The 24,745-nt window shown below is 58.1% G+C and overlaps 1 protein-coding gene across 22 annotated transcripts in view; it reads right to left on the bottom strand.

Annotated features, from left to right (window-relative positions):
• Window positions 1-24,745, bottom strand: part of NFASC (neurofascin) — a 180,995-nt gene that overhangs the window by 117,843 nt on the left and 38,407 nt on the right. For 7 of the 22 annotated variants that reach the window (XM_070055163.2, XM_070055162.2, XM_070055156.2 and 4 more), the window contains exon 1: window positions 12,128-12,264. The exons of 3 other annotated variants lie outside the window; for them this stretch is intronic. Coding sequence is in view for 3 of the 19 variants with exons in the window: in XM_070055161.2 (XP_069911262.1) it covers window positions 20,537-20,617 (81 nt within the window). In the remaining 16 variants the exon portion in view is untranslated. Of the gene's footprint in view, window positions 1-12,127; window positions 12,266-20,536; window positions 20,805-24,745 lie in introns of those variants that run through there. 12 more of the 22 variants (XM_070055169.2, XM_070055171.2, XM_070055173.2 and 9 more) reach the window with 6 other exon arrangements.

Genomic DNA, 24,745 nt, shown 5'->3' with positions numbered 1-24,745 from the left:
TTGAGGCCATTTGGGGCGTGAACTGGCAGATCTCTCTGCCTCTGTGTCACTCTGCCTTTCCAATAAATAAATATCTTTCTCAACAACGGGGCTGGTGCTCTCCGGCTTGCCTTGCGTTGCTGCCTGGGTTTTCACGAAGCACAGTCTGGTTCCCTTGAAACTCGCTCTGACACGGCAGCTGTCACACAGGCAGCCCTGGCCGCGGCCGCTCCCCGCACAAGCCACGCTCGGCAAACTTCCTGAATGAATGGGTGGCAAGGGACGCACGGCAAGGAGGCGGCTCACAGCCTCTGTCCCGGGGACTCAAACCCCGAGTCCTGCACAAGGCAGGTCACCCTACTGGCCGGTGCCCTTGCCTCACCCTAAGCAGAGGCGTAGGGCCGCTTGCAGGGACAGGGAGGCCCACAGAGCCCTTGCTCCTCTCCTCCAATGACCACTGGAGGCTTGGGAGAAAACCACACTCTCATTTTTAAGTACAGAGCAGAGGGAAAGGGAAGCCAGCTGCTGGAGTGGAGTTCACCCTTCTAGGCGAGAGCACAATGCGGAGAGAAGGCGGGACCTGGCTGCCAGCAGCAGCACGCATTGACGTCAGCAGATCCAGCAGTCTACTCAGAAGACCTGGTGACAGTTCCCAGCCACCGGGTACACATCCCCAGGCACCACCCAGGGACCCAGTGCCTTCGTCTTCCCCGGTTGTTTCTAGGGTCTGGACACTCTGAGCCGCTCCAGTCCAAGCTGGGGAAAGGCGGCGAGGGGGAGCCACGCTGGGGGCGGACGTCTGGACCGCCCGCCTCCGGGGAAAGCGGCCTGGAAGAAGAGCAGGCGGGATCTGCTTCTCGGATCTGAGAAGACTTCTGCGTGGGGAGGACGTGGGCCAGAGAGCTGAGAGCCACAGAGCTCTGCCCAGGGAGGCAGGCGCATCTGCTGACGCACAGATCCCGGTGCTGCCGTGAGCCGGGGAGGATGCCGGGAATGAGCCACCACGTCTGCCTCGCTTCTCCTCGTGGTTGACCTGGAAAATGGACGCCGGGCTAGGCCACGGTGTCGCCGGTGATGGGCACCATGCTGCTTCATCCACCCCGCTGCTCAGTTACCTGCACCCTGGCAGGGGGAGACGAGGGAGGCTGATACAGCCTCCTGAGAGGTCTGCGCTTGGTGGCTACCATCAACCATCATTGATAGAAAGATTTTGTACTTTGGCTGGCGCAGTGGCTCACCAGGCTAATCCTCTGCCTGCGGTGCCGGCACACCGGGTTCTAGTCCTGGTCGGGGCGCCAGATCCTGTCCCGGTTGCTCCTCTTCCAGTCCAGCTCTCTGCTGTGGCCAGGGAGTGCAGTGGAAGATGGCCCAAGTGCTTGGGCCCTGAACCCTCCTGGGAGACCAGGAGAAGCACCTGGCTCCTGCCTTCGGATCAGCATAGTGCGCTGGCCACAGCGGCCATTGGGAGGTGAACCAACAGCAAAGGAAGACCTTTCTCTCTGTCTCTCTTTCTCACTGTCCACTCTGCCTGTGAAAGGAAGGAAGGAAGGAAGGAAGGAAGGAAGGAAGGAAGGAAGGAAGGAAGGAAGGGGAAGGAAGGGGAAGGAAGGGGAAGGAAGGAAGGAAGGAAGGAAGGAAGGAAGAGAAAGAAAGAAAGAAAGAAAGAAAGAAAGAAAGAAAGAAAGAAAGAAAGAAAGAAAGAGATTCTGTACTTCACCCAGGAAGAGAATGCTGTGTAGTCTGATTTTCCTTTGACTCAAAAAAAAAAAAAAAAAATCCCAAACAGCTTTGGTTTCAGAATTTCCCGACATCCCCTGGAGTCAGCTGAAAAGTCGCTTGGATTTTTGCAGACGTGGCTGGAACCACGCGTGGCCAAGTCCAGAGCATGGTCCTCCTTGCCCGTCAGCCCCCGCACTCCACTGACGCTGGGTCACTGCCCTAGATCCCCCAGGATCCACACCCGCAGGCTGGCACGCAGTCGGAAGCAGAAGGCACGGGGCTCCCGACTTCCCCCTCTAATTCTAGGCACACAAGATTCCCTGGAGGCCGCACAGCCCCAGTAATTACTGGGTTGTGGGGAAAACCAGTCTGCCTAATTGGTTGTTGCTTTCTTGCAAAATGCCTGGCACTGGCACCCCACCCGACGTCATTCTCACCCTCTTGTCATACTCACTCATTAATTCTGTGTGTATTTCTTCTACTGCATGGGAGGTCTTGCCCCCGACCTGGCACACTGCCTCCCACCTAACAATCCCATGCCAGCTAGAGAACTGAAGGTGTGATTGCTAACAAAGTTTGGGAGGGGGCACTGTCTTAGACCACACCAGAATGGAGTCACTTGTGCTAAGGGCCCACAATCAACCTGAACTTAGATAGGGGCCAGGTTTCCAAAAACCCAGAGCAAGGCAGGTGTGGTGGTGCAGTGGGTTAAGAGGATGTCCACAACCCATTGCAGAGTCCAAGTTCAAGGCCTGGCTACCTCGCTTCCGATCCAGCTTCCTGCTAAAGCACACCCTGGGAGACAGCAGATGGTGACTCAAGTCCTTGGGTCTCTGCCACCTTCCAACTCAGCTGACCACAATCGTGTCCTCGACAGGTGGAAGGGGGACAGGCCCACCGGTTCCAGACTTTACTTGGTTCTGCGGTGGGAGTGCCTGGGGGCTGGCCGGATTTGGTGGACAGGAACATCCAGAGATCTAGGCCGAAAGGCCAAGAGGGAGACAACTGTGAATGGAGACTGGTGACAGGGAAGACAGAGGGAGCCAAGGGGTAGAAGACAGAAAACCCATGAACAGCAGGTGTGCTTCCTTGCAAGACCTCAGGGCAGCAGATCCACCTGCCAACAGTGTTAGGTAAGTCAGGAACCAGCGTGTGTGTGAGAGAGGAACCTAAGGAGAACAGCACCTGCAGAAGCTCACCTGGGAAGCAGCCCAGGATTTTACACCACAAGGTCCTACCTGGACCCAGGTGGCTTTACAGGGGGTCTCAGCCTTCGCCCCAAGGGAAGCTCCCCACAGAGAATCCTCTCTCCTCAGCACCAAATGGGTTATCTGGCCTGACAGCACTGAGTGATAAAACCTTTACCTCCCTCTGCCCTGAGCCAGGGGGGCTCTCCAGTCCTGATAGCACTGAGTAGTGAAACCTTGGGAGAATTTCACCTAATTCACACTCAACTAACCCTTTGGGGGCCAGCACTGTGGCATGGTGGGTAAGCCACTGCCTGCAGCACTGGTATCCCATGTAGGCACTGGTTCGAGGCCCAGCTGCTCCACTTCTGATCCAGCTCCCTGCTAATGGCCTGGGAAAGCAGTGGAAAATGGCCCAAGTGCTTGGCCCCTGCACCCACGTGGGAGACCCAGAAGCAGCTCCTGGCTCCTGGCTCCTGGCTTCAGATCGGCCCAGCTCTGGCCGTTGTGACCATTTGGGGAGTGAACCAGCGGATGGAAGATCTCTATCTCTCCCTCTGTAACTCGGCCTTTCAAATAAATAAATAAATAAATAAATAAATCTTAAAAACAAAACTAAACAAAAACCCTTTGCTCAGGAGAAGGGGCAGGGGGTGAAGGAGAAATGGCAGGAAACACTAGATTCATTCCCTTAAAAATCCCAGCCTAAATGTAAACCAGGCACCCTCTCTCCCAGATCCTGTCTGGAGAGGTGCCCGTCTGTTCTGATGGATGCCCTGCCCCCGTTAAACCTGGTTACCTTGCTCACCACTGCTCTGCCTCATGTCTGAACCTATCCCACCCGCCTCTGCTAACAGTAGCAGCAGATGGGAAAAGCCAAGGACTGCACAGCTTACTCACTGCACAGCTAACCATGGCCGCCTCTTTCCAGCATCAAATGCCTAGGATGAAAACCAAATCAGATGCCTTGAGAAGTGAAACAGAATGACCACAGGATCCAGCGATTCCACGTGCAGGTCTACATCGCAAAGGGCTGAGGGCAGGGACTGGGAGAGGTACACACACCCACGTCCACAGCAGCATGCTTTGCCATCACCAAAAGGGAGAAGCCACCCAAGTGTCCATCAGTGGTGACTGGACGAGCAGAATGTGGTCCACACAAAGGTCACACTGAGCCTTTATAAAGAAGGAATTCTGCGGCCGGCGCTGTGGTATAATGGCTAAAGTCTGCCTGCAGAGCAGGCATCCCTTATGGGTGCCGGCTCGAGTCCCAGCTGATCCACTTCTGATCCAGCTCCCTGCTAATGGGAAAGCAGTGAAGACTGTTCCAAGCATGCACATGGGAGGGCTACAAGAAGCTCCTGGCTCTGGCCTGGCCCAGTCCTGGCTGTTGTGGCCATTTGGGGAGCGAACCAGCAGACAGGAGATCCTCTGTATCTCCCTCTCTCTGTAACTCTGCCTTTAAAAAAAAAAATATATATATATATATATATATACACACACACACACACATATATATAGTGATTATATATATATATATATATACACACACAAAAAGCAAACACGAACTCTTCCTATGGTGAAATAAAACTCATGACTGGGGCCAGCGTCTTGGCTCACTTGGTTAATCCTCTGCCTGCAGCACCAGCATCCCATGTGGGCGCTGGGTTCTAGTCCCGGCTGCTCCTCTTCCAGTCCAGCTCTCTGCTGTGGCCCGGGAAGGCAGTGGAGGATGGCCCAAGTGCTTGGGCTCTGCACCTGCATGGGAGACCAGGAGGAAGCACCTGGCTTCTGGCTTCAGATTGGCGCAGCGCCGGCTGTGGCGGCCATCTGGGGGGGTGAACCAACCAAAGGAAGACCTTTCTCTCTGTCTCTCTCTCTCTCTCTCACTGTCTAACTCTGTCAAATAAATTTAAAAAAAAAATACTCAGGACACAGTTGTACTAAAGGGGATAATACATGCAACAGATCAGATTACTCACTCAGGAAGTCCTGAAAAATCTTAGGACACGCTCACGCTACCTGGTCTCCAGCCAAACAATGACTGTTTCTGAGGCCCTAGAACGGGCACACGGAGTCCCTGGGTTCCGGTTCCAGGTTTGTGACTCGCCTCCATGTAACATCAGGCGAGACAATCACTCCTTCCTGGGCCTCGGCTTGCTGATCTGTGGAGGGGACTGCGTGAGATGCCAGAGTCCCTTCCAGCTACCCCAGGGGTTCCCAGAAATGAATTAAAAATGCAAATTATTGAGGCTCCCCAGACTTACTGAATCAGAAACTGTGTGCCCACAATCTGGGTTTGAACAAGCAGAGCCAGGCTTAGGAACCACAGGAAGACACTTCATGTTTTCAAACTAATGATGTTCTGGGTAAGCCATGCTTCTAAGAAAATAAAAGCCACAGATGCCCGAAACACTCAAGACAAACGCATTAACAAATGAATCGGAGTAATAGGGCAATTACATTTTAAAAGTAAGATAGAACTATCAAGTATCTTGGGGCCGGTGCTACAGCGCAGTGTGTTAAGCCACTGCCGGTGAGACTGGCATCCCATTCGGATGCTAATCTGAGTCCTGGTTGCTCCACTTCTGGTCCAGCTTCCTGCTAATGTGCCCGGGAAGGCAGCAGAAGACGGCCAAATACTAGGGCCCCTACACCACATGGGAGAATTAGATGGAGTTCCAGGTTCCTGGCCTTGTCCTGGCCCAGCTCCAGACACTGTAGCCATTTGGAGAGTGAATCAGTGGGTGGAAGATTTCTAACTCTGCCTTTCAAATAAATAAATCTTTAAAAATATCCAAAAAAAATAACAAGCTAATTTTTAAAAAAGATTTATATACTTGAAAGGCAGAGTGACAGAGGAGAGACAGGGAGAGATCTTCCATGCACTGGTTCACTCCTCCAGCGCCTACAACATCCAGGGCTGAGCCAGTCTGAAGTCAGAAACTCAGACCTCATCCCGGCCTCCTAGGTGGGTGGCAGGGACTCCAGCACCTGGGCCATCATTCTCTGCCTTCCCAGGCCATTAGCAGGAAGCTGGATTGGAAGTGGAGCAGCTGGGACTCAAACTGGCACTCCGATATGGGCTTACCACACTGTGTCACAATGCCTGCCCCCAAATTACCTCTTTATTCAGAATTAATATATGCAAATGTGTGCTGTCCTTAAAAGTCTCACCAGCCTACACCTGTTGTGCTAAGGATGCAGCTCTTGCTGAAAACATTTGTGAAATTTTATTTGGAAGCAACACTGAGTCTGTTTAGACGCTGAATGAAATCAGCTCCCCTTGTTCGGAGCTAAAAGTGGCTTCACTCAGCTCGTTCCTACACTGGCTGTCCTGATGACGAAGCTTCCAGAAATCAAGTTCCCTCTAAGAGGAAGCAGATTGCCTATCACGGAGGACAGTCAAAGAGTGCACTGCAGGGCACAGCTCAGACGCGTTCCAGAGAACGGCAGGACTACACGCCTCACACCGCCACGCGCACACCAGGAAAGCAGCAGCCTTCGCCAGCCAAGACTCGGACCCCAGAATCCCCCTGGGACACCAGCACTCGCCCTGGAGCGAGGCGGAAAATGTCCCACGTCTCACAGCGAGTTGGAGAGTCTGTCTAGGGTGCCGGAACGCGGGCAAGGCAGCAGGAATGGGCTTCCCTGAGAGTCCTGGCCATGGCCTTGGAGCCAGGCAGCGAGACGGCACCAGGGCAAGGCAGGCCCCGGGCGGCAGGCCGTGACGTCAGGTCAGAAGACGAGGCTCCCAGCTGCGCTCTTCAAGAAACAAAAGCCTCTTTTGAGTTTCCTGCGCATTCTGGCACCAGCCCTGGTCAATTCTTTCTCCGACGGTGGGCTGGAAACTATTCCTAGCATCCCACGGAGTGCAGGGGACACGGCGAGCACGGGAGATTCCTTCTCCGTGGGGCCGCGCACACTTCTGGGGCTCTGGGAAGGGGGTGCCCAGGGGCCTGTGCCTTCCCGCTCACGTGCTCCACACTGCGTTGTTCTGAGAGCTGGCTTTGGGGTGAGGGGAGGGAGGAGACACAGCGGACGTGGAATGTGACGTTGAATATCGCCAAGGTTTTCCTACCCCTCCCTCTCGGCTCCTCAACCTCGAACGTCCTCGTGTCACGGTCTCGCCCCAGCAGCCGCGGGATAGACATCGCTCAAGTTTAGGTCCATGGATGTTTCCTGCTCTCCCCTCTCCTGGGTCACTCTCCTGCTGTCAATCCTCGCGCTCAGTGGTGGAAGTGTGAGATCCACTTTATCTTCCCTAACACCCCGTGCAACGGTGGGCACACGGCCACCCCTGAGCGGTGCTGACGATGACCAACCACGTCACCGTGTCTACCTGCTGCGTCCATCATCTCAGCCAATCCTCCTAAGAGCACTCACTAGGTGCGAGGTGCTGCTGATTCCACCTGTCAAACCGAGGTTCAAAGACCTTAGGTAAGGAGCCAACTCAAGGTCAAGGGGACAGGGGACGGGGGCCAGCGCTGTGGCATAGCAGGTAAGGCCACCGCCTGCAGTGCCGGCATCCCATGTGGGTGCCAGCATCCCATATGGGTGCCAGTTTGAGTCCCAGCTGCTCCACTTCTGATCCAGCTCTCTGCTATGGCCTGGGAAAGCAGTGGAAGATGGCCCAAGCTCCTGGCTCCTGGCTTTAGATCAGCCCAGCTCCTGCTGTTAGGGCCATGTGGGGAGTGAACCAGCCGATGGAAGACCTCTCCCTCTCTCTCTCTCTGCTTTTGCCTTTCAAATAATAAATCTTTAAAAAAAAAAAAAAAAGGTTAAGGGGCGGGTCTTAAGTGCAAATCCAGACCTCCAGGACCCCAAAAGCCTTTTTAAAAAAGATTTATTTGAAAGGCAGTTACGGGGCTGGGGTGGGGTGGGGGGGTGGCGACAGAGAGAGACAGAGAGAGACAGAGAGAGAGAGAGATCTTCCATCACTGGTTCACTCCACAAATGGCTACAACAGCCAGGGCTGGGCCAGGCTGAAGCAGGAGCTTCTTCCAGGTCTCCCACGTGGGTGCAGGGGCCCAAGCACTTGGGCCATCTTCTGCTGCCTTCCCCAGGCCATTAACAGGGAGCTGGATCAGAAGTGGAGCAGCCAGGACTCAAACAAGCATCCATATGGGACGCCAGTGTCGCAGGCAGCAGCTTACTCGGCTGTACCACAACGCCAGGCCCAAAGCAGAGTTTTTAATGCTTGGACATCACTGGCTCCCATGCTGAAGAGTCAGAACACAGCCCTTGACCTCTCTTCTACTTCAGGAATTCCCTCCTCCAGCCCAGTTCCGTGGGCCTCTCTTCCTAACCTCCTGAGGGGACCAGGGCACAGGGAGTGGATGCCCCCAACCCTGGGGGTGACCGTAAGGACCATCACGGAGGTCACCAGCCCTTGGAGAGCGAGGAGGACGTGGGGAAGGAAGCTGGCAGACAGGACAGGGCAGGATCTGTGGGTGGCTCGTCTGTAGTCCAGGCCACTCTGACACGCAGTCCTGCCTGAAGTCCAGGGCCACCAGCACCTCCAAGGGCCTGACAGGGTGAGGATGCCGCACCTTAGCCACAAGTCCAGGGTGCGTGACTGTCAACGCAGCGAAGAGCCAGATGCATTTATTTTAACCTCCCAAACCAGACCTCAGTGATCCCCAGTGAGATGCAGAGGAGGAAACAGAGGCGCTGGGCACTGCCGCCCATCTCTCATAGCCCACCTGGGCTTCCTGTCCCCACCTGGGCTTTGTGTCCCCACCTGGAGACAGCAGGAAGAACAAGGAGCCAGGTGTCTGGACGCCCAGGGTGGGGTCCCAGCTGTCCCTGTAAGTCGCTGGGCCCCAGGCCCCTCACAAGAAGCGTACCACATAACCTGTATGACGCCTCCTGGCTGCTCACGTCTGCAGCTCTGGGACCTGCCAATCACCGGCTGCTGGCACCAGCCAGGCTACAGACAGTGGAGAGCTGATGGGGAGATAGGACCTCACCCTGGCCCACTCCCTGGGAACCTGACCTGCTCTCCCTCGGCCACAGGCAAGTGCTGAGAGTCTTCCAAGGAAAATGCTGACCTCTGGCCTGGCCAGTCCCCAGTTAAACAAAGGCCTGCAAGCTGGTGAGCTGGGGGGGCACCCTCCCTAGGGCTGGGTCATCTTCCACCTGCCAGTTGACTCCCGTGCGCACACGCTGCGTGCCCCAGCTGCACAGGCCACAGGATGGGGCCGGGGCTCCCTGGAGGGGCCATCATGCCAACACGACTTCAAAGAGACAGAAGGGACAGGGAAGGGGCCGGGAAGCAGAGGTCACCACGCCAGCACAATCCCAGCCTGGCGTAGCCATCGCCGTTTCAGACTTTGGAGGCGGACAGAGCCGCTTCCCTTTGCCCTACCCGAGCTCACACCCCTTTCAGCCAGACACCCACCGTGGGCCTTCAGGGCTGGCCCCTGTGGCTTCTTAGCATCTTCACAAACCAGGCCCCCAGCCCCAAATGCAGGACGCCCAGCATTTTTGGTAAGACCCCGCCCTGGGGTCAGCACTGTGGCAAAGAGCAGGTAAAGCCGCCTGCAGCACCAGCATCCCACACAGGCACCGGTTCCAATCCTGCTGCTCCACTGTGATCCAGCCCTGCTGGAGCACCTGGGAAAGCAGAGGAAGATGACCCAAGTCCCTGGACCCCTGGACCCATGTGGGAAACCTGGAAGAATATCCTGGCTCTGGTCTGGCCCAGCCCTGGCCGATGCGGCCATCTGGGGAGTGAATCAGCAGATGGAAGATCCTGATCTCTTTCTTTGTAACTCTGGCTTTCAAATTAAAAAAAAAAAAAAAAAAAAAAAAGACCCAGCCCTTCCTTCTATTCCAAAATGCCCTCAGGAGACCACTTCTAATACCTCCCGCTTTGACAAATGTATGGACGTCTCCCAAACTCCCGTGTGTATCCAAGAACCCCCAGGCTTCGGACGTGCTGTGTGAGAGACACTGTCTTAAGAAAAACATTCTTTCACTTGCAAATGAGAACTGAAAGCAGGTGTTTTGTCTTATAACTGGGAACATAGAGAGAAGCATGTTGTAAACACTCTCCCAGAATCCAGGGAGAAGCACTGAACCCGTCTGCCACTCACTCATCAAATATTTACTGAGTGCCTCCCGTGCGCAGGCCATGCCCTTGGCAAAGGGGCTCAGGGCAACCAAGACACTGTCCCAGCAGCCCCAGATCTTACCTCCTGGGGGGGGACACAGGCAGTGAAATCGTAAATGAAGCACTCGTGCAAGTGCAGGTCGCAGGAGGGACCTCGGAGAGACACAAAACAGGGACAGAGGCAGGGGAGGAGGGGAGGGGGAGCTGCTTTTAGACAGGGTGGCTGGAAATGACTTCCAAGCGGACTGGAATGAAAGGAAGTGGAGGAGGGAGCTGGGAGGGAGCGGGAAATGGTCCCAGGTAGACGGATCAGCAAGGAAAGGTCCCAAGGCCGGGGGCGGCTGGACACTGAGGCAAAGCCCAGGGACCAGAGGGCAGAGCGGGGGAAGAGAAACAGCGGTGACAGACAGGTGGGGAGGGCCACGTCACAAGGAGTGACGCCACAGGAAGCAAGAACGGAGGCAGCTGGGACCTGCAGTGCTAGAGAAGACGGTGACCCAGTGGCACCTGGTCAGGCACAGGACACAGGCAGGCGTCACTCAGAACCACGGCCAGAGCAGTGGAGAGACAGACCCGGCTCTGCTGGAACACAGCGCAGGCAAAGGGCAGTGCACGGCCAAGCAGCGGGCTGGGGTCACACAGGGGGACTGCGGATGGCGGAAACGCCAGGGCACAGGGGTTCTGGCTAAAGCCACCCAGCAGGCCAGAGGCATCAGACATCACTGGGGGTGGTGGATAGGGTGGGCGGGTACCGCGGTGCAGGGTCTACATGTCTCGCTAAGACTTGCTAAGGACTCTTCCTGAGACTGGATTTGGTAGGGAAGTGCACGGGAGGGCCTAGGAGAAGGTGCAGCAACCTGACTGACGTTTGGGGACGCAAACAAGGAAGGGGCCGGTTTTCCTTCTCTGCGTCTACCCAGCACAGGGAGCTCTGAGTATCCCATCAGACAGGGAGCTCATGGCAGGAGGGAGTATCTCTCCTCCCACGGGAGCTCCCTGACAGCACGGACCTCGTCTTGTGCCTGTTGATAGCAGCCCTCTGCTATGGGCGCCATGCATAGGAAGCTACACAGTGGTGCCTCCAACCCAGAAGCAGCTCTTGTGGCTGGACAACTACTGGCATCAACTCTGGCAGGCTCCAAAACCCAACCAAAAGCAGAATGAGCCACACGTCGGCTACCATGGACAGGTGTCCCTCCCTTGAATGTGCCCTCCCGCTGTGGCTCAGCAGGGCTGTGGCGGACCTCAGGTGCACACCCCTCCCCCATGGGGGCCTCACAAAACTGTGGGGTCCCTGGGGCCCAGGCAGCTGCTCAGCCAGGGCTGGTCTCTGTCCCCACTTTGAGCAGGATCACAGGGAACCAGGACCTACACCACGACCACAAACAGCCTGCCTCCTCCCACGCCACTGCCCCACGGGAGCCTCAGTTGCCTGTATCCATAGCAACCAGCATTTGCCAGTTGCAATCCTGGGAGGGCAGGTGGGAGGCAGCTGCACTTGGAGATGGCTTGCCTGGCTGGTTTGAGAAGTCCAGGATTCCTCAAAGAGGTGTCCCCTGCATCTCTGTACCCACATGGTATGGAGCTCCGGGCCCCTGGCTTCAGTGTGGCCCAGCCCGGCCCAGCCCTGGCCACTGCAACCATCCTGGGGGAGTGAACCAGTGAATGGAAGATCACTCTCTCTGTCTCTCTGTGTGTCACTCTGTCAAAAAAAATAAATCTTAAAAAAAACGAAGGAGAGAAAAACGAAATGCTAAGAATAAGCATCCCCTTTCTCTCCATTCCTTAGAGATCCCAGCTGTTTCCAGGCCTCTCTGCAGTTCACAGCCCTCTGAGTCCTGGGGGCAGAGCCTCCCAAGTTTAACCTGAACCCAGTAGGTCACGGCTTAAACCTGGGAGGAGCAGGGGCTGCCTGGGACCACGCAGAAGAGGCTCATGGGTTTCTCTGCAAACCAATCACTTGCTGCCCTGCTACTGAGATATTAGCTGAGGCTTTCTTACTCCAGGACGTCGCAAAGCAGGCCCCATGCGGGCTTCACCCAGGAAGAGAGCCACGCCCCGCCCACCAGACCCCCACCCAGGAGACGTCTGGGCAGGGACAAACCAGAGCCTGCCCCTTCCTTACCTGCAGGACCACCTCCTCTGTTCGCACCCTCTTCCGGCTTGAACAACGCTAACCTCGCTTTGAAATAAGAACAAATAAACCCTACCGGACGCTCCCCCTCCACCCCTTCCTCTCCTTTTCCAGTTCCGCCTCCATTCCCTCTCTCTGCCTAGAGAACTGCCCTGTTTTTGAAATAAAAATAAATCCCACATTCCTCTAAAATGTCAAGAGGAAAATGTCCCATTTGGCTGCCCCCAAATCCTGTGAGAAAGTGCATCTGGCGAGGCTTTACGTAACCCTGCTACGAGGCTGGGACCTCTGCTGTCACCCCTCCCCTCCCCCACCGCATTCCGCACAGACCGTGGCCTTGCCCCTGCGGGCTGCCCCGAGCTCGGTGCCGGGTGCATAGGGACAGTACTCTGGTGCACACCAGGCCGTGGTTTTCAGCTCCTGTTTTTGGAGGACCCACGTGACACAGTTGCATTCTCAGCACTCAGTGCCCAGCACACGGTAGATCTTTGAAAATGTAATTAAAATTCCAAGTAAAAAATGTCTGCTGGGCTTTGCTGAAGAGGCCAGAGGCTTGTTCCACCCTGGGGTGTACCTGCTTCTGCCCTGAGACGGCCTTGGCGCGCGGCTGCTCCCCTCAGGGAGGGTTATCCTCAGGTAACCTCCCCTCTCCAAAACCCAAGGGCAGGGGAAAACACCCCAAGGAAGGGTAGTGCCAGGTCTGCCCAGGGCTCTCCTGCCTTGCCTCCTGGATGGCGTTGCTTCAGGAACCAAATAGTGAACCGGGATTCCAACCCACCACACTTAACACTCTTCCAGCTGGGACAGACAGCTCCAGGATGCCGGATCCGTGCTTGCCTCTCACAGAAAACACCAACTGCTGCCACCCGGAGGGGGAGGCCCCCGTGGACCAGAGGGAGGGACGCGCTGGCCGGCGCTGGGTGAGGGCACTCGGGGACCCTCCACGTGTCTCTCTCCAGTTTAGCATGTTGTGAAAAACAAAACCAAATCTTTAAAAGCTCCCGTCCTGCCAAGAACGAGGGCAGGGAAGCCCAAAGGGCTTTGCTTTGCACATCACAGGGGGACCTCCAGGCCTGGTTTCCATGCAGAAGAAACGTCCCGGGTTTCTCCCGCTCCTTTGTATCTGCGTGCCCAGCAGCCATGCACGGCTGCAGGGCCAGCATCAGTGCCCCAAGCCTAGGCAAGGATCAGAATCGGTTTCCCCACCTTAAGACACAGGTTCTGACCCTGCCGCACTGACCTACCCCACACAAAAAGGTACATCCTGCAGGCCTGCGCTCCTCCAACCAGCACATAGTAGATGCTTGCTAAAATTGAGTTTCTTTTTCCCTGGTGAAACAAAGGCTGTTCTGTGCTTGTATTAAGAGGCTTAATGGAATCAAACTCCAGAAGTCAGCTGGTGGCCAAGAGTAACTAAGAAACACAGAAAAGAAAACTCCTAGAGAAAGGAGCTCACAACCCCATTGCCTGGGAAACCTGCAGCCCGGGACCCGCCAAAGACTAAAGATCTGAATCCCAGCGCTCGCACCGGGCGCTAGGCGAGGGGCAGACAGGCGTGCCACGCGGGGTCCTCGGGGACTGCAGGCCAAAGCAGGAGCGGTTGCTAGGAAGATGCTGGGCACTTCAATACCACGAAGGCACAGGCAGATATTTGCACAGCGAGGGCCATAGGAGCGCATCACTCAGCAAGGCTGAGAGGTGGCAACAACCCAAGTGTCCATCAGCGGACAGACGGAGCAAAATGCTGATCCAGCTCGTACAGACACACAAGGGAACACTGTCCAGCTTGAGGTTTTTGAACACCTTAGCTCTTTTATTTCTTTGAGAGGCGCGCACGCCTCTCTGCAAACACACACACACACACCCAGACAGGCAGACAGAACAGAGCTCCTACCCTCTGGGTCGCTCTCCAAATGCCTGCAATGGCTGGGACTGGGCCAGACTGAAGCCAGAAAGCTAAGAACTCAAACCAGGTCTCCTCTGCAGGTGGCAGGGACCCAAATTTCTGAGCTATTATCTGCTGCCTCCCAGGGTGTGCGTTCATTGGAAGCTGGATTCAAAGGGGAGCCAGGAGCTCCGCTAAGTGACTGTTTCCCAATCAGTCTTGGAACCGCTACAAGAAACACCTTGCAGCCACGTGAGGAACTTGATGCTACGCTAATTGAAATAAGTTAGACACAAAAGACAAAGAACGTGTGATTCCACTTCCATGCGGTTCCCTAAACAGTTAAATTCATAGAGATGAGAGCAGAAACAGCTGCCAGGGGCTGCCAGGAGGGCATTGGATGGGCACAGCCTTGGCTTAGGAAGATGGAAAGGTTCCGGAGAGAGGCGGCGGTGACGCCTGTGTAAGGCTGTGGACATGCTTCCTGGGTCACTGACCCTGCACTTACAGTGGTTACAACAGTACACGCCACACTGCTTGTCTGCTACAGCTGGGGAGTAACGTCGACAGAAAAGAGGGAAAAAATACCACACGTTAAATGCATAAGGACAGTATTGGCTTTAATTTATATCGCCTCTGCCCAAGAGCTGACAACATTCTTAAAACATCTCCAATGACGTCTACCCCCAGAGATGGGTCGACAGCGCCCTTCCCACCCGCCCAAGGGCAGGGAAGCTGCACGCTGAGCACAATGAGTGTGGTGGTCCCACTGCTCAGCAGGCCACAGGACAGAACACACACTTCACTGTCCCACGTGCGAGGACTGACCTCCTCATGTGGCCTGTGCACCCCAGCGCCCCGTCCAGGGCTGCCCCCCTTTTAGATTTTTTTTTATTTGAAAGACCCCAAATGGTCGCAATGGCTGGACCTGGGCTGACCTGAAGCCAGGAGCCAAGAGCATCTTCCAGGTCTCCCACATGGGGTGCAAGCACTTGGGCCATCTTCCACTACCTTCCCAGGCCATAAGCAGAGAGCTGGCTCGGAGGAGGGGTAGTCGGGACCCAAACAGGTGACCATATGGGATGCTGATGCTACAGATGGAGACTTAGTCCATGCTATGGCGCCGGCCCCCAGGCCTGCTCTCTGAAGCTGGGTTCCTCTCCAGCACGAGGAACCCCAGAGTCAAGGGCCCCAGGATAGCAGCTTGCATGTCCCCATCAGATGCCACAATGGCAGTAACGTGGCCAAGAAGGTTGACTCTCCACCCCTGGGGGGTTCCCACCCACCAGCCCATGTGGACCCCACACCTGAGCCCCTCGGCCAGATTCCCTCCACTCGGGTCTCCCTCCTGCCTCCCCAGACGCACTGCCAAGATGGAAGGAAGAGAAGGTTCCTCCCTGCCACAAACTCACGGTACACCATGTTCATGGACAAGGGCAGAGAGCAGGGGGCCGAGACAGGGGTGGGGGGAGTCTGCTCGCAGGGACCTTCCACATGCCCTGAAAAACTGCTAGTCCTCCGAGGCTTAGCCAGCCCCAGAAGCCACACAGACTCCACCACATACTATATGGCTCCATTTGCACAGAAAGCCAATTTACAGTCATGGAAATCTGTCAATCATTACGGGTGGGGGAAGCTGCAAATGAGATGATGGGTGTGGAGGGAGCCCCCAGGGAATTTGGCAGAGTCCCTGAACTACAGGGGTAAAGGTTCCCAGCCCCACCCAGAGATGCAAACCACCTACCTGGGAAAACCTGTTGGACCACAGGAAACTCACTCTAACTGAGGAAATACTGCAGTTACAAGTATTCTTGGATTGTAGTCCCTAGTACAACGGACAGCCTCTGGCTGTCCTGCCCACTGCTCCCTTGTAAGCACATGGCAACAGCTACCCTAACTAAGAGGGGACTGTGCCACAGGTGTACCCCTCATGTCGCGGTCTGTGCTGCAGCAGGAGTCAGCCCCTACCTAGCCTGCTTGCCAGCTGCCTCCCTCAATCTAGCTTTGTGGAATTCAGGAGGCAGATCTTAGCGCAGGAGGAAGACTGCATCCCAAATGACTGTTATTCACTCACCAGGCACCTCCATGCTGAGTCTGGAGGGGCTGCAGGCACCTCCTCCATCCACCTTCCCCGTCTGTCTGGACTTTCAGAGGCAGGTAAACAAAGACCTCACCAGCCCCCTCCCCTCAGAAGCTGGCTCACAGCATCCTGGCTGGGTCGGGGATTTGTGGGGAGGGGGCAGGTGGCTGGTACCTGGTACTGCTCTGGACACTACCATGTCACATCTGACATCTTCCCTACAGTGAGCCCACAGCAGGGGAGGGTGTGGGGAAGAGGAGCGCTCCGAGGGGAGCCCAGGCTGGACACTGAGCAGCCGCTGCTGTGGGGCAGGCAGGGCTCCAGCCCTCGGCTGTTGGATCACCGCTCTGCAGGGTGCTGCCTGCGGTCCGGGTTCAGGGACGCAGCCCTCGACCTTTCTGACGCTGTGCTCAGACACCGCCACATCCCCACTCCGCCTGTCTGTCCCTCCCCTCCCTCTTCTCAGGGAGAATGACAGCTTCAGCAGCTTCCCCACAGTGGGAGAGCGGGAGAGAGAGAGAACGAGAGAACACACGGCCAAGGGATGGGGAGCTGGGAAGACAGGAGCCCCGGATCTGCTCCTAGGTCCAGGGTCACGGAATGCAGATGTGTCCACAGCCACTCTGTCCAGCACCTTCTAGAGACTCGAGCCAGCCCCACACTGGAATCCTGCCTCCTCTCCCACCACGTGGCTGGGTCACCTCTCTGCTTCCCCAGCTACGAAGCGGGGGTCGTGGTAGCTGCCTTCTGGGGTTACTGCAGGGACAGAATGAGGACAGTGGGGCAGTGATGGGGTGGTCAGAAAGCCCTTCTCACTCAGAGCCCGCTCTGCTTGGGGGGGACTTACTTTTCCTTTTCAAACGCGTTTATACAGGTGGGGCTGACCCTAGCCTGGGGCCCTCATCTCAGTCTCCTCCACCGGAGAGTACGCTGTGTCGACAGCGAAAATCGCCCAGACCTGGTGCTGGGCTCACACCTGGATGCAAACAGGGCCCTAAGTATTTCCAAAGGTCAAGAAGAGCACACTGGCCAGCGCTGTGGCTCACTAGGCTAATCCTCCACCTTGTGGCGCCAGCACTTCGGGTTCTAGTCCCGGTCGGGGCGCCAGATTCTGTCCCGGTTGCCCCTCTTCCAGGCCAGCTCTCTGCTGTGGCCAGGGAGTGCAGTGGAGGATGGCCCAAGTGCTTGGGCCCTGTACCCCATGGGAGACCAGGAGAAGTACCTGGCTCCTGCCATCGGATCAGCGCGGTGCGCCGGCGGTGGCGGCCATTGGAGGGTGATCCAACGGCAAAGGAAGACCTTTCTCTCTGTCTCTCTCTCTGTCCACTTCCTGTCAAAAAAAAAAAAAAAAGAACAAGAAGAAGAAGAGCCCACTGGGGCCGGTGCTGGGGTGTAGCGGGTGAAGCTGACATCTGCAGCACCAGCATCCAGTTCGAGTCCCGGCTGCTCCGCTTCCAATCCAGCTCCCTGCTAATGTGCCTGGGAAAGCAGCACTTGAAGATGGCCCAAGTCCTTGGGTCCCTGCACCCATATGGGAGACCTGCCTTCGGCCTGGCCCAGCCCTGGCCACTGCAGCCATTTGGGGAGTGAACCAGCGGATGGAGAACGTCTCTCTCACTGTCTCTCCTTCCCTCCCTCTCCCTCTGTAACTCTGCCTTTCACATAAATAAATAAATCTTAGGAAAAAAAAAAAAAGAGGAGTGCACTCTGGGCACGTGAAGTGTACGAGAAGCATAACCAGGGATGCCCCAGACCAAGCACAGGCAGAGAAACGAAGGAGCTGGGAAAAATGCAGTTAGGACCTGGAGCCCGAAGGGGGCAAACAGTGTGCGGGGGGGGGGGGGGGGGGTAGGTCCTCAGAGAGCCTGTACCGGAGCAGAGAGGGGTGGAATAAAGCCACGCGGCCACTCCCAGAGCCCCAGCAGGGGGACAGTGCTGAGGCGGGAGGAAGGTGCAGGGAGTCAGAAACCTGCGAAGGCGGCAGAGGAACGGGCGCTCACGCAGGAGGCCCATCCCCGGCTCCTGCCCTTAAGCGTTGGCAGGAGAAAGCAGGAGAAGGCCAGAGGAACCGCAGCAGCCACGCGTTAGCATCCCTCTTCCTCCTGTGCCAAGGACCTCACAGGTCAGCCGCAAACCCAGGGGCCGGTGCTATTAACATAACAAACCGTCTGGCTCCACCTCCCACTGTCTGAGCACGTGGCCCCACTGCTTCCTGGGTGCTGGCTGCCCCTGCACCTCAAGGCAGCTCCAACGCAGAAGCAGCCCCCACCCCCAGCACTCTGCCCCGGGCTCTGTCCTGATGGGAGTCCCAGGGCCTCGCGCCATCTGACTCAAAGGTGGAAACGAAATGTCCACCCAGCCACAGGCTACTCTCCCGCTCCCAGGGTGCTCCCCTCTCTGCGGCATGCTCCGGCCTCCCAGGCCTCCCCAGCCTCTCACCAGGATCCCAACCCCAGGCGGGCACGTGTGTTGGGGTGCTGCCGGCTGGGGTACCCCGCGCTTGCTCAGGCAAGCGTCTCTCACTAGCACATTGCTGCTGACCCAGGTTCAGAAAACCCAGACTGACTGGTCAGCCCTGGGTCCAGCCTGTGGGACAGCCCCTGGTGTAGGGCAGGTGCCTCCCTGAGACTCCCCACACTGGCAGGGAGGGTGGCCTCACATCTGCCCTCAGTGCATGTGGCCACCACACTTTCCGGTGTCACCTTCTAGGAGGGACCGTGCGTGACTCAGGGGCTCCAAGAGGGCCGGCTGCTGGGTCTGGGTGGACGCCCGGCCCAGCCACTGACACGGTAACCCCGGGCAACGTGCGCACCTGCCTGGGCCTCTGTTTCCTAGGTTCTGAGTGAGGACGGTCCAGGCTGTCGGGAGGTTCCCAGCGGAGGACAGACGCCCAGGGCTAGAGTGGTCCCACGGAATAAGCCCTCAGGGAGCACTCACCTTCACCATTACCGATGTCGGTGGTGCTGCCATTACCAGGGGCCACCTCGCCCACTGCTCCTGGCAGGGCAGCCTCGGGAGGGGGCTGCCTGAGGATGACTCCACCTCCATGAAGAAGGCTTCAGCTCTGTCCTGGGCCTTCCAGGAAGCTGCCCGACACCAACAACCAGACAACAGAGCCACAGGTGCCCCCCCGAAGCTGGATGGAGATGCCAGGTCATTCCACCAGGCCAGGTACCAGAGCCAGGGACTGCAGCTGCAGCGACCACACACAGCCTCGCTGCCACCCGCTCCCAGGAGCACAGGTGCTTCTTCCACTGTGGGAGGAGCACGGGAAGGGAGCACCCACAGTGTGTGCAGGAGCCCAGGGCCCAGGAGGGCTGCACGTCTCCCACGCCTGCCATCAGCATGCTGCATCCCGGCCAGGGTGTGCTGTGCTCAGAGAAACCTGTGTGGTTGGCTTTGCTCGTGGGGGCCAGGCAGCACCTGCCATCTCCCAGCCCCTGCCATTCTGTCCTGGGGGGCAGGGGCTGGGCTGGCATGCCTTGGCGGGGGTTCTCCCCCTCTGATTGAAGCCAAGGATGGAAGGTTCCTCCAGTAACCTAGGCCCAGTCCCCTGGGGCCCTAAGGCAGCCTCAAACCTCCCCAGGTTTCATAGGATCACTGAATCTTCAATCCAATCAAAACCCTGAAGTCACTGGGCCCACGGCTCTGCCTCGGGAAGGCCTGCACGCACAGGGAAGGCAGGACAGGCTGTCGTCCCCACCGCACACCCACACCTACACCCAGTTCCTCAGAGCTGTCTTGAGATGAAAGGGTTTCCAGCTCAGGGGGTCCTGGGCCACAGCCACTCCCGAGGTCCAAGCGAGGATCCTCAGGCCCGGACACGACCACGTGACCCAGCCCGGCGCCAGCTTCACCTGCTCCGTCTCAGCGCTAAGGGACAAGAAGCCAAGGGTCCCCCAAGCGACCTCCTGCCGTCCACCCAGAGAAGCCAGCGTGAGCCGAAGGGCCTCTCCCACCTCCTCCCAGCCATCTAGAGACAAGAAGCTCGGGCTGGCCAGCGGGGCTGGAGGGGAGAGGGCCGGCTGGGATGGTGCCCAGAGCGAAGTGCTCTAGGAGAGCATCGAGGGCCAGCGCCGGAGAGGGCCCATCCCAGCACTAACGTGAGCAGGCTTGGTGAGAACACGACCCCGAGCTCTCCCTGCCCAGACGTCCGTGGGGCCAGACCACAGCTCCCTGCCCAACCACGCCGAGGCTCTGGAAGCTTGCCCTTGGCCTCTCGTTCTCACGACGGGAGACGGTGATCACCTGGCCGCCCTCCCTCCCAGCCTGCCTGCTTTCCGTTCCACACCCTGACAGCACCCACTTCCCGGGCTAGGATGTACGCTACCAACACCAGCACCATCAGGCAGCTGTCACAACCACACCCCACCGCAGTCCAAGGGCAGAACGGGGCGGGGATGGGGACAGAGGCAGGGCGAACTCGCCATCCTACCTCTCTCGTGAGGGAGTCCCGGCCAGGTTCATCTGCTGTCTTCTCAGGCTCCCCCTGTAGGGACAGGTGTGCAAGGCCCATGCCAGGGGCAGACTTAGGCGCGGGCAAAAGCCCAGCTAGACCTTCCCCGCCCGGGGGTCAGCCTCAGAGCAAACACAGCAGTCGGGCCCTAGCTGGACTCAGAGCCATTCCGGGCGCCCCAGCTCCCTGCCAGCCCGCCCTGGCCACCTCCCAGGCCTCTGTGGCATACACAGGGCTTTATTATCTCGAGCCCACCACGTCCTCGGAGAGCGCCGTGAATGGAGCGCCACACAATACGCCTGTTTATTAATCACCACCCGGCCCTCCCTCGCTCACTGCTGGGTCCCCTCATACATAATGCAGGAGCTGTGTGGCCCATGACACAGGCCAGGCTGTGCCCCGTGAGACGGACAGAGGTACCAGGCCGGGCCAGGCTCCCCGAGGTGGGGGTGGGATGGGAACAGACCGCGCCCCCACCCCGAGCCGGGGAGCAGTCGGACGTAATGTTGACTGTGTGTGAGGGGTGCGGCGTGTGGCCCTCCCCGTGCACGGTCCACACCAGCCAGAGACAGGGCGGCAGACAGTCCAGGTCCTCAACTCCCACCCCGTGCTTTCCACGTCTGGGTGCTGCCTGCAGCTGCAGCCCACGGGGCCACTTGTGCGTAAGGCCTGGGGCAGAGCTCTTCCACGCAGCAGCCACATGCATGTCCCCAGGCCCCCACCCCACGATCCAAATCTTCTGGAGGTTACATCTCTCCAGTCCCTCAACTGGCCCTTGCGAAACACCATCCACGCGCCCCGCCACACACAAGCAGGCGTCCGTGGCCGGCTTCTCAGCCGCTAAACCCAGCAGCCCCGCCCTCTGGTGGGGGCAGCCTCCTGGGGGGAAGGTTAGGACAACATCTGAGAGCCTTACCTCTTTGTGCCCTTTGTGCCTTAACTTCCATTTTGGGGGGTGAATCTCAAATAAGTAACCAGGGACTATCAGAATATCAAAGTCACACAAAGGCTCATCAGGGTAGCATTTATAATCATAAAACACAGACGCTTAGAAACCCGCTCCAGAGCCTCCCTAGAGGAAGCGAGAGACCCCGTGGTGCGGGGTGTGTGGCCCGAGAGGCAGAAGAGTGTGCGAAACCTAAGAGCTCTGGAGCCAGGAGACCTGGGCTCTACATCTGGTTCTACCGTTCACCGGCTGGGTTACCCTGGGCAGCTTCTCATCTGTGCCCCTGGGATACTAACAGCACAAGCATCAAGTCATAAGGATTCAACAAATGACAGTGCCCAGTGCGTACGGTAAATGCTAAGAAAATACAGATATTATTCCCACGTCATAAACAATGAGATACCGTACAGCTACTAAAGCGACGAAACATTTTAGTAAAAAGGGAGATGAAGCAACAAACCACACGAAGTAGGATATGAACAACTGCCTCCGGCTGGGGAGACGGATAATTCGCATTTTTTCCCTTTGTGCTTGTTCTATTTTCTAAGGTGGCTGCCAAGAGTATAAATCACTTCCGTTAAACTGCAAGGATCCCTTGCAGAGTCGCCCTGGCCAGCACCACATGGAGCACGGGAGCCCTGGCGCCCCCTCCGGCACGGGGGGGGAGCCCTGGCACCTCCTCCAGCACAGGGGGAGCCCTGGCGCCCCCTCCGGCACAGGGGGAGCCCTGGAGCACCCTCCGGCACAGGGGGGAGCCCTGGCACCTCCTCCAGCACAGGGGGGAGCCCTGGAGCACCCTCCGGCACAGGGGGGAGCCCTGGAGCACCCTCCGGCACAGGGAGAGCCCTGGCACCTCCTCTGGCACAGGGGGAGTCCTGGCGCCCCCTCCGGCACAGGGGGAACCCTGGCGCCCCCTCCGGCACAGGGGGAGCCCTGGTGCCCCCTCCGGCACAGGGGGAGCCCTGGCACCTCCTCCGGCACAGGGGGAGCCCTGGCGCCTCTCCGGCAGAGCCGTCTCTCCTGGCCCTTGAGCCTCACTCCCACCTGCTGGCTCCCGCTGAGCTCCAGGCTGACGATGCCTGGGGGAGTCCCCTCCAGTCTCTCTGGCAGGGTAGGCTGCTAGGCCATTGCTCTCCCCTCCCCCAAACACAGCAGGACCGGCCCCAAAATCCAGCACGGACACTGTGGGCAGCCCCTCTTCCTGTCAGCAGGGTCGGAAGGCATCCAGGGGGAGCCTGGATTTATTCTGCACAGAAGAGGAATAAAAGAAGGTAGGATTCCGAGAAAACTGGGCAAGCATCCCCACGACCCTCTACTGGTGGCCTGGGAATGCAGGAGACCCCGAGGGCAGCTCCCCCCACCCCGCTCCCCCTCCTGCCCCTGGCTGCTCTGTGCTCAGCTCCGGGCTGGAGCCCGTCTCCTTGCGATTCCCTCAGCTTTTCTTCACATGGAGGCAGCCACAAGGGCCATCTCTCAGAGCCACCTGTAGCTGGGGAGCCTGACTCTCCCGTGGGGAGCAGCAGTGGCAGCCGGGGGTGGGGGCAGCTGCTGGGGCCGCCTGAATGTGGGTCACATTCGCAGAGGGCAGCAGGCTCCAGGCCCGTGGCTGTGGAACAGCTGGTGTGCCTGGGGGAGAACTCCCTCCCATCCTGGTGCCTCACCCCACACCCCAGGTCACTCCTCTGCTGGGGCCAGCCCTCCTGTCTCCCACACCAGCGCAGGCCAGCAATAGCCGGCTGGGAGACTGGTGACCCTTGTGGCCAAGGGCTGCCCATAGGCGGGGTGGGGGGTGGGACGGCGGAGCAAGCCAGGGGCCCTCACCCGCATCTCTTAGCTGCCCGTCACAACCGCAGCTGAGGGTCCAGAGCCCTCACCACCCAGCCAGAAAGGAATTCCACCACGACCAGAAGCTCACACTCCTAAAGTCGGAAGCTGGGAGGCCCCGTCACAGGAGCTGCAGGAATCCCAGCACTGAGCGGGAGGGGGCTACGACCACCCCCCAGAGCCTGGAGACAGACCCCCAGGACGGCACAGGGCAGCCACCAAGAAACCAGTCAGTGCAAAGGGAGCCTGTGATGAGATCAGGACAGGGGTGTGAGGTGGGGGAGTCTGCGCGGGTCTGGTCTGTCTCAGGGTGTGCCTGTGTGGGAGCGTGACTTGACATGTGTGTGTCGGGGAGGGGTCTCAGTCCGTGTGTGCACACCCTTGTGAGCATGAGCACGTTCTGACCATGCGTGTGTAGTGTCTGGGTGCATGTCCACGTCTCAGCACGCACGTGCACCTGCCTGGCTGGTGGGCACACGCAGACGTCTGCTCCTAGGTCCCCACCTTACTGCATGTGTGTGCTTTTCTGTTCTGTGGTTACGTGGCTGGCTGGCTGAGCGTGTCTATCAGTGTCTCTCTCTCGTGCGTGCGTGTGTGTGTGTGTGTGCGCGCGCGCACAGCTGTCTGGGTCTGTGTTTTCATATGTGGGTCTCTTGGTCTCAGTGTTTCTATGTCCATCCTGGGATGTGCTCTGTATCTGTGTTTCTGGACCTGTGTGTGTGGAATTGTGCATGAAGGCAGAAGCCAGAGAGGTGGGCAGCCCCCCAATCTCCTTGTGGCCCCCGGAGTGCTCCCCAGGCAAGGACAAGCCTGGATGCAACTCTACATGCAGACCCACGCTGTCTGCCCCGGGCCGACTTCCAGGGCCCCTCCCCGGTCAGTGTCTACTAATCCGACTGCACTTGCCTGTTCCCACACGGCCAGGGCAGCTACCTCCACACCCCTGCTCTTCTGCTTTCTTTGCCTAGAACTCCTCACCACATGGTTACCTAGTAAGTCCTGCTCCTCCGCTAGGCCCAGGCCCAGGCCACCCCTGCCAGGAAGCCAGCCATTCCTTGGGCTGGGTGTGACCTCTCGTGCCCTGGCTGATGGAGCATGTGATGGACAAGCCTCACTGTGCACAGATCCACTGCTCTCCCTGTGGCGATGCAAGAAGTTGGCCAGGCCCTCTGGCCCTCTGAGGCCTCCAGGGTGCCCAGGCAAGGGTCTGCACGCATGGGCCCATGGGAACTTTTACTGAGCCCCACGGCTTGAGCTCCCGACACTGAAAGCTGGGAGTGGAGAGGCGGTTCGCTGCCTCGGGGCCCTTAGAGCAGAGGGCAGGGACAAGACGCAGGCCTGGGGGTCTCTGGCTCCCGTGTGCAGTGGGCCTGGGAACGCCCTCCCGGCCTCTCTGGACCAGGGGTCTGGAGGCGAGG

Source organism: Oryctolagus cuniculus, chromosome 13 (assembly GCF_051225735.1).
Source record: "Oryctolagus cuniculus isolate XC-2025 breed Fujian yellow rabbit chromosome 13, ASM5122573v1, whole genome shotgun sequence".
Classification (NCBI taxonomy): domain Eukaryota; kingdom Metazoa; phylum Chordata; class Mammalia; order Lagomorpha; family Leporidae; genus Oryctolagus; species Oryctolagus cuniculus.
The sequence above is the reverse complement of the archived record's forward strand: the minus strand, read 5'-3'. Positions and strand labels throughout refer to the sequence as shown.